This window comes from Nanorana parkeri, unplaced genomic scaffold, assembly GCF_000935625.1.
Source record: "Nanorana parkeri isolate BGI_ZX_2015 unplaced genomic scaffold, ASM93562v1 scaffold238, whole genome shotgun sequence".
Taxonomy (NCBI): Eukaryota; Metazoa; Chordata; class Amphibia; order Anura; family Dicroglossidae; genus Nanorana; species Nanorana parkeri.
In genome coordinates this window covers 416,973-426,494 of record NW_017306506.1, presented here as the reverse complement: position 1 = coordinate 426,494, position 9,522 = coordinate 416,973, and the positions used below count along the sequence as shown (strand labels likewise).

Genomic DNA, 9,522 nt, shown 5'->3' with positions numbered 1-9,522 from the left:
GGCTGTCAGAGGGCACCTCCCTGAAATGAGAAGGGCACCTCCCTGAAATGAGAAGGGCACCTCCCTGAAATTGCTTTTTTCAGGTTGGGATTTCCTGCATGTACACCGAGTAAAGGGCAGAGTGAACGCACAATATGTTCATGCAAAGTGAAGATGAAAAACATCTGAAGGAGAATGCACCTTATATTTAAATTGGCCATTCTGTGTCACTGTGTCATGGACAGAAATCCACTGAGTTTGCACCAGCACACAGCCTTTGTGCTTTTAACACAGAGGGATTTAGAGGGAGGCCGAAGACATGAATTGTCCGAGCGATCCAACTCTCCTGGAAGTGACACATATAATAAATAATGTGGTGACATGGTCTCTTTAAGCTAATAACTGAATGAACAGAAAACACATTTTAGTGTGGCTTTTTACCGGGTATGAAGCTCTTTGAGCACCACACCTACAAACATACAGTATTCCAACTGTTACCGTTGTCAGGGGGACCTCTATTTAACTCTGTGGTTAACAGAGGTTCACGTATGGCATAGCATGCATTAGTACAGGGTTGTGCACAGGCAAACTGTTAAAGCCCATCCCCAGACAAATCAGAAAACTACTCTTGCGGTGGGGTAAACCCATGCTACCCCCTTGTTGTTGTATTCGGCTCAGTGCTTGATTCTCTCTAGCGTTAGCAACAAAAATCCTGTGCATGCGCAGTACAGAATAATCCGATGTGGCTTCAGCAAGGCTTCCAGGACGGTTATAGGACATAGAACCAAACTCGCAAGACAATGCCTATGCCTGAGATCTATGCTGACATCATCCCACCATGGGTACTAAATCTCGTCATGCCAGGATGGCAAAAATATATACGGTGATCTGCACAGGCGCCAGTGACGTTACCTGGAACAGAAAAAAATAACTCAAGAACAAAAAGGCTTTGGAGGATGGAGATGACAGCTACAAATAGTATGATTTTAAGCCCGTAGGGACAAGTGATGTACATAGTACGTTATTGACCCGTTTGAACAGGCTCCTGAAGCCGAGCAATAAGCTATTGAAGTGTGATCTGCACTTCAATAGCGTATTTAAAGTGTAACGGTGACAATTGGGATTTTCTGAACCCCCAGTATCACCTTAAAGAGTACCTATCACCACCAATATGCTATCACATGGGGGGCTTGTAAGCCCCCCTATGTGATAGCAATCAAATATTTAAAAAAAAGTTAAAAAAAGATTAAAGTCCCCCGCCCATATTCACGTAAACACGCGTCGGGTGCGCCTATGTACGAAAACATCGATCACATGTTGGGTATCACCGCACACGCCAGAGTGAGAGCAATAATTCTAGGGTCGATATTTACGTGTATCTCTAAACTGATGACCTGTAGGGGCTCTTAAAGCATTGTCTATAGACTTTTTGAGGTACTGAGTTTTGTTGCTGTTTCACACACGCACACAATTTTTCACCTGGGCATGTTGGGTACCTATTTACTCGACGTAACCTCATCTTTTGTATTTTACCAATAAATTGGTATTATATTGTGTTTTGGGGTACTATATTTAACTTAAGTGAATTTTTTACAAAATTTTGGGGGTTGATAAAGAGTTGTGCTAATATCGTGCAACATAAAAAATTGCAACTGCCGCCATTTAATTTTACAGGGTCTTGGCTTTCAAAAAATATACAATGTTTGGGGGTTTGAAGTAATTTTCAGACCTAAAATGTTGATAATACTGTATAATGTGTGCAAAAAATGGAAAAAAGGCCTTGGCAGCGAAAGGGTCCTTAAGAAGATAAATGAAGGCATCTTGCAATGATTTTACTTCCACTTTATCCCATGCAGTGCGGGGGTAGATCCACTGTGAGGGTAATTTTTCTTTGGTTGCCTGGAGATGAGTTTTAAAGTGACAGTGTAAATCTTAAAAATGCATTCAAGTACCTTAACCATCAACAAAAATGGTTGCTTCTTCATTTTGGCTATATGTTTGTAAAATAAATAATGGCACGGTGTTATATGTCATGTGTTTTTGTTCATCTGAGGTTGTATTTACCTAATTCTAAGACCTGCTAAGGACCAGATGATTTGTATTATGTCTTGATACGTAAAAACCATAGAGTTCAAATAGTGTGTACTTTCTTTTTCACACGACTGCAGCTTATTTATGTATCACTCGGCTGTAGATCCTCAAAATCATCTCTGAATTGGTGCTGACACTGTCCTTTCTTCTGGAGGGGTACTTTTGTTCCCCATGGTCCCTGTGTGTTGTAAAGTAGTCACCGCTCCAAGCTCACTCCTGTGATGGACTACAAACTCAGTAAAAAATTGGTAAACTAAATGTGAGATTGTAGCCCATCACGGGAATAAGCCTGGAGCAGTTATATTTATGTTAATAGTTAAAGGACAATTAAACCCTCTGGTTTTTTTTGCATATATATATATCTACTGCTAGCAAGCAGTAGATACTGTACAGGTGAAACTCAAATAATTAGAATATCATGCAAAGTTCATTTATTTCACTAATGCAACTTAAAAGGTGAAACTAATATATGAGATAGACTCATTACATGCAAAGCAAGATAGTTCAAGCCGTGATTTGTCATAATTGTGATGATTATGGCTTACAGCTCATGAAAACCCCAAGAACCCCAAATCCACAACCTCAAAAAAGTAGATTATTACATGCAATCAATAAAACAAGGATTGTACATAGAACAATATCGGACCTCTGAAAAGTACAAGCATGCATATGTACTCAGTACTTGGTTTGGGCCCCTTTTGCAGCACTTACTGCAATTACTTTTGCACGATATTCTAATTATTCGAGTTTCACCTGTATATGCAAAAACATTTTTAAAAAGTCACCAAAAAGGTTAAAACTTACCTGTGTCTCCACCACGCGCTCCTGTCCAAAGATTCTCGGGCGGCCGCATGTGCAGTAGAGATCTTTGGCCAGGAGAAGAGGAGAGACACAAGATAAGTCACTGCACGCAGCGTGCACCCGCACAGACTCCGTGACACAGGAAGACACAGCAGTCAGCACTGGATCAGAGACCGGCACCAGCGCTGGAGGGACTCCAGAAAACTACTGGAAAGAAGATGATCGGATCAAAAGGCATCATTTAAGGTAAGTCCTTACACCAGCATTGGGGGGGGGGGGGCGGGATTAGACTTCAATGTCACTGCACGGTACTTGAATGCATTTTTAAGATTTACCTCCTGAGTTTAGTGTCACTTTAAGTTGGTCATTCACAGGACTCGGATGAAATTCTAGCAGTGGGTGACCCTGCCGGCTTGACAAAAGTTGCCTACTCAACTTTTTTTAAAGGAGCCAGGCCAAAAATTGTCCGCTGAACGATGATTGCAGCTTGATATTTTGACAGAGCAAACACTGGAGTGATCGTCTGATCACTCCAGTTTTTGTAAATAACTGGGGACACATAGTACTATGTGTCCCCAGTTAAAAATAAACAGGATGCGATTTACATCACTTCCTGTTCATTCATGATTTTATGAATGGGTAGTAGCACTCAGTACAGAGGCTCCTCCCCATTCATCAACTGCTTGATAGTAAATGTTTTACTATCATCAGTTTGTGAATGAATGGGAAGCCTCTGTACCGAGTGCTACTCCCCATTCATAAAATCATGTGCTTCCCATTCATTGAGTGCTGAGGCTGCAGAAAAAGAAATTGAGGTATCTGTGTCCTCAATTTATTTTTCTATTTTAAAAAGGTAAATGTCAGGGGTCATATAAAAAAAATAATAAAAAAATATTTTAAAAAAAGTGAAATCCCACCCCCCCCACACACATACGTATTATTAGACATGTGCAACGACTAGAAATGTATTGCACAGGAAATGAACGAAAACGAAAAACTTTTTCATTCGTTTATCAAACAAAACAAATGTTTATGCTATTTTGGATTCAGCCATTGGCGTGTTCTGGAGGCAGGGTGCATGGCTTCATATTACACCGCACGTGTTGGGAGCCACCATCTTGGTGTATATCTAGGTATACACCAAGATGGCAGCGCCTATATCGGCGTGTGACGTCACCTGATGCCAGGCATGCATGGCGTCATGTGACGTCATGCTCCCTGCCTCCAGAATGGTGGCACGTATTCGCAAACCACGCCGGTGGCTAACATGGCCGCCACACATTCTCAAACAAATTATTATGTGCCTGAATATATTTTTCGTATATTCGGGCAAATAGTAATTAATTCATTTAACATGTAGTCTAGGTTTTGTGTTCTGTTTTTATTTTTACTTTTCTAGATACATGACATCCTGACACTTTATTTTTATAGACTATTTTATTCTTTAGGGGCTGGATTCCCCCAGCACTGACTGGCGGAACGGACGGGGGAGGGTACAGCTGGCTCTGCCTCTAGATAGGCAGAGCCAGCTGTCAGTCACGCAGCTGGGCGGATCCCGGCACAATTGTCGGGATCTGCTTCAGCTGCGGCGTCTCAGTATACCGCGAGCAGTGGCTCGCAGCATCTCAGGTATACTGAGCCTAGGGTGACGGGAGGACGCTAGTTTGTGTCCTCCTATTACCCTAAGGAGAACTATGGGGAAAACCTTAACCCCATAGTTCTCCTTTAAACTGTAACTAAAACTTAAAAAAAAAAAACTTTCTATGACAGAAGAGACTGTGCAAGTCAAAGCTTCTTTCTACCTGTCAGCATTGTTTTTTCTACACGCTGAGCCACGCATGAGCAGCTGAGCGCACAGACCCGCATGCCGAGATGAAGTTACTCTTGTGCACATACATGGGAGTTACGTCATTGGAGCCCAGCCAATCAAGCATCTGAACACTTGAAACTCAGGATAAGAATGGGGAGAAGATGGAAGAACCGGAGAGGGAGGAGCATTGTGTTGAAGGGGATCATTCTGGAAGGTAAGTCTGCAATAATGTGCTGATATGTTGTACATTATTATTAATATTTAGGATTTATATAGCGCCAACAGTTTTAGCAGCGCTTTAAAATATAAGGAAAATTACAATCACAATACAATTCAAGACAAGATGGTAAGGAGGGCCCTGCCCCTGAGGGCTTACAGTGTAAAAGGGAGGGAGAAGTGATAGATGAGGAGGGAGCTGTGTGGGGATGAATTGTTTGAGAAAGTGATACTGTAGTTCAGTAGTTAGGTTGAGGCGGGCTAGGCTTCCCTGAAGGAAACCCTAAAGGCAGACAGAGTAGGAGAGAGCCAGACAGGTTGGGGTAGGAAGTTTCGAAGGATAGGTGGGACTCAAGAGAAATCCTGTTGGCGAGCATGGGAGGAGTTGAGAGAGCAGGGGGTCTTGGGAGGAACAGAGGAGATGGTTAGGTGTGATACTTTGAGACAAGGTTGGAGATATAGCCAGGGGCAGAGTTGCGGATGGCTTTGTAAATGGACATTAATATTTTGAATGTTATCCTTTGGGCGATTGGAAGCCAGTGGAGGGATTGGCAGAGGGTGGTGGGGGATGGAAGCCAGCAGAGGGATTGGCAGAGGGGTTTGCAGACACTGAGCGGTTGGTTAGGTGGATGAGTCTAGCAGCTGCATTCATGATAGACGGAAGGGGGGAGGAGCCTGTGTAGAGGTAAGCCAATGAGGAGGGAGTTGCAATAGCCGAGCCATAACAAGGGAGTGGATGAGTAGCTTTGTGGTTTCATTGGTTAGGAAGGGGTGTATTTTGGAGATGTTATGAAGGTTGTACATACTACCACATTATGGCTAAGGGCTTGTTCACACCATACCCAGTGCATTCCAGCACGGTTAATGGCCAGAACTCATTGAATCCCATAGAGCAAGCCTCCCTGTATTCTAGGGTGTGGCAGTTCCATTAATATCAATTGCACTATTGTTTGAGATCGCACCATGGCCATTGCTGCGCCACGCTTTCTGGTGCGGGTGATCGCACTGCGGAGCCATTGACTCGAATGGCAGCACCACCACACCTCCTCCTGCCTCAGAATGTGGGAGGCTTTAAAGGAGAACTATGGGGTCAGCGCTTTTCCCCATAGTTCTCCTAAGGGTATCGGGAGGACAAACTAGCGTCCTCCCATCACCCTAGGCTCAGTATACCGCGAGCTACAGCTCACGGCTGAGACGCCGCAACCGGGACGGATTCCGACATTAATGTCTGGATCCACCCAGCTGTACCCACCCCCTCTGCTCGTCAGCGCTGGAGGATCGGACAGGGGAACCCCTGCATGGAGCTGTGAGTGACAGTCACAGCTCTCTACAGGGACAGGATTGAGAAGTGAGCGAGCGATGGTATGTATTCGCTCGCTTCCCGATCTGTTGAGCTGACCTGTGAGTTTCATTATCACAGGTTGGCTAGAACTATGAGACTGAGTGATTTTCACTCGCCTCATAGTTTGCCTTTAATTATGCGATCCAGTGCATTCCGGCCACTAACCGTGCTGAAACTCACTGGATTATTATTATTAAACAGGATTTGGTGTGAACAAGCCCTAAAAGGTCCTGGGGGCGGCATTACTTCCGCTCTACCAGCCTTTATAAAAGCTTATTTGTTCATGTTTTTTCCGTTTCTTTGATTGAATTTCAATTGTACAAAACATTCCACAGGAGAGAGAAAAAGGCAATTAACAACAGAGAACCTCCTCTACTCATACACAGGCTTTTATTGTATAAAATATGTGAATGTCATCACCAACCTTGAGATGGACAAATAATAACAAATACTCCTGGATGTATATCACTTTTGCACATCGACATGAAGATATATCCCATGAAAGAGTTCATCACAGCCAGAGCATTTCACTCAGACGGATACATGACTATTAAAGTTCCCCAGTAAACATGACCTCAGACTTGGGTGGGGTTTGATGTTCTCTCTACTCCCATGTCTGCTGTCACTGCCTATTCAGCAATAGCGTGCACATTAATGCCTCGACATTTCTTGATGCTGCATTATGAAAACACAGCCGAGTGAGGAGCCGGATGCGTGAACAAGATAACCAAAACAAAGCATTTGGTGTAGAAATCATAATAAGGCCATCGCCCACGGGGGCTTCATAAGTGGACGTACGGCCCGGGAAATGGAAAGCTCACAGGAAGCAAACTAGATAAACTCGAATGTAACCTTCCAAGTACAAGTGCTTGCTTGTATGTGGCTTATAGAGCGGTCTTTGTCTGCGTGACACTCGGATAGTGAAACACGACTCTGAGCCGAACATAACAATGCATATGCTGCAACTTCTGGATCGACATCAGCAAAAGTGACCCGCTTTCCTATAGTCCTAGAATGCCATGACACAGGCAGCTGTCTCCAAGTCTGAGACCGGATTGGAGACTGCTGCTGCATTCCAGCTGTTAGGATACTACAGGTCTCAGCATGCCAAGGCAATGCCCCCTGGTGACTTATGACACGTTACCGAAGCATCACTCACTTTTACAGCCCAGGCTTCAGTTAACCCTCTTGCTGCAGAGTGCAGCAGGTCCAAGTATAAGCTGGCAGAAGGTTCCTTTACATTGTGGGTCTTCTCTGCCTACACTGGCCCAATCTGCTGTGGCACTACAGATGCCAACATGACCCACGAGCTGGCATATCAAGACAGCTACCTGCCAGAGATGAAGTACAATTCCCTGCCTGCTCTGACATTCCTAAGCAGAGGATGCTGACACTTGAATCTGTCCCGGATCTGAAGGGGGCCCCAGGCACCCAAGCCTGCTATAGAAGCTGGTCTCTGCATTATATAAACAGGGGCCCCAGAGCATGTGACCAGAGTCCCAAGCCAGGAGCCAAGGGGCATCCAGCACGGCTTTGTTTATATTTGTCATCTGATATGTAATGTGCCCGAGAGCGGCATGCTGGCAGGAGGACCCCCAGGAGCTGGTGACATTGCAGCCACATTATATAACCCCCCCCACAACATGGAGTATTAACAAGGGCATAAAGGGTTTACCATGCTCTCTTATTAGTCTGGTAGGCACACATGTATCAATACGATCGATCGAGACTAAAATATTGGGACTAAAAACGGTAAAACTACAACCCCCACCATCCCATCGATTTATTCGGTTTTTAATCGATTTCATTGCTGGCAGGTCAATGGGGTTTTATCGATTATTTCTGATCGGCCGGATACCTGCACGCGTATCAGACAACCAATCGATTTAAATCATTTCTGATAGATCGTACTTTATATGTGTTGCATTGTTTGATATTTCAATCGATGACGGGCGGTCTGTTGGAGATCGCTGACGAATCGATCCGCGCAGGGCCACCTTTAGCGACATCGGCCCGTCTCCTTGCGAGCTGCGCTTTTCGACGTCTTATCTAGGAACCACCGAAACCCCTCCCGCCCGCCTTAAAAGCCGCGAGTGCGAAAGGAAGCGCTCAGTAGAGGGAGACAGAGGCTACGAGAGGGGAAGTAGTGCTGAAGTCATTCAAACTTCTGTCACATCCACGGAGGGGGTATAAACAAGCTAGTGCAGCACCCCAAGCCCCCCTTCAGCCCACAAACACCACACTGAGCCACAGGCCTCGCTGGAGGGGTTTTATAATGAGACATATGAGCGTCAAGCCCCTATAAATATCCTCCTTTCTAGGGCTGGAGAATACGGGAGGCCACAAGGCGGTCACACAAAGAGGGGATGGGGCTGTGGAAGAGACACATTGGCTGCTAGTGTCAGGGAAGTGCCCCCCCTTCATATCTCGTACTCTGTCCGGCCTGGGTGAAGGGGACTGGCCCATGTAGATGCAGCAATATGCCCATTTTACTTTTCCTGCTAGATACGTCCGCTTCCATGAACCAGCGCAGCCACCTGGGCACTACCTACCTGGACATAGCTAAAGGCGCTGTAGAGACTTTCATGAAGGTATAGTAGCCGGAGCCGAGCAGCAGCAGCTCCCCCTTCGCCCTGGAGGCGAGAGTGCAAGTGTTCGGCTGACACCTGATGGGGAGAGGGAGCTGCCGGGAGGGGGACTCTCTGCTGCTGCACGCTTCTCACCGCTCTCCCCATGCACTGTGTACTCTTCTCCCTGTCTGTGTACTCTTCTCTCTGTGCTGTGTACTCCCTCTTGTCTGTGCTGTGTACTCTTCTCCCTCTTGTCTGTGCTGTGTACTCTTCTCCCTCTTGTCTGTGCTGTGTACTCTTCTCCCTCTTGTCTGTGCTGTGTACTCTTCTCCCTCTTGTCTGTGCTGTGTACTCTTCTCCCTCTTGTCTGTGCTGTGTACTCTTCTCCCTCTTGTCTGTGCTGTGTACTCTTCTCCCTCTTGTCTGTGCTGTGTACTCTTCTCCCTCTTGTCTGTGCTGTGTACTCTTCTCCCTCTTGTCTGTGCTGTGTACTCTTCTCCCTCTTGTCTGTGCTGTGTACCCTTCTCCCTCTTGTCTGTGCTGTGTACCCTTCTCCCTCTTGTCTGTGCTGTGTACCCTTCTCCCTCTTGTCTGTGCTGTGTACCCTTCTCCCTCTTGTCTGTGCTGTGTACCCTTCTCCCTCTTGTCTGTGCTGTGTACCCTTCTCCCTCTTGTCTGTGCTGTGTACCCTTCTCCCTCTTGTCTGTGCTGTG

The 9,522-nt window shown here is 45.7% G+C and overlaps 1 protein-coding gene across 1 annotated transcript in view; it reads left to right on the top strand.

The window, feature by feature from the left end:
• The first annotated feature begins 8,294 nt into the window (after window positions 1-8,294).
• INTS6 (integrator complex subunit 6) overlaps window positions 8,295-9,522 on the top strand; it is a 56,707-nt gene continuing 55,479 nt past the window's right edge. The window contains exon 1 of the mRNA XM_018556444.1: window positions 8,295-8,830. Within this exon, the coding sequence (XP_018411946.1) occupies window positions 8,720-8,830 (111 nt within the window). The 5' untranslated portion in view covers window positions 8,295-8,719. The remainder of the gene's footprint in view (window positions 8,831-9,522) is intronic.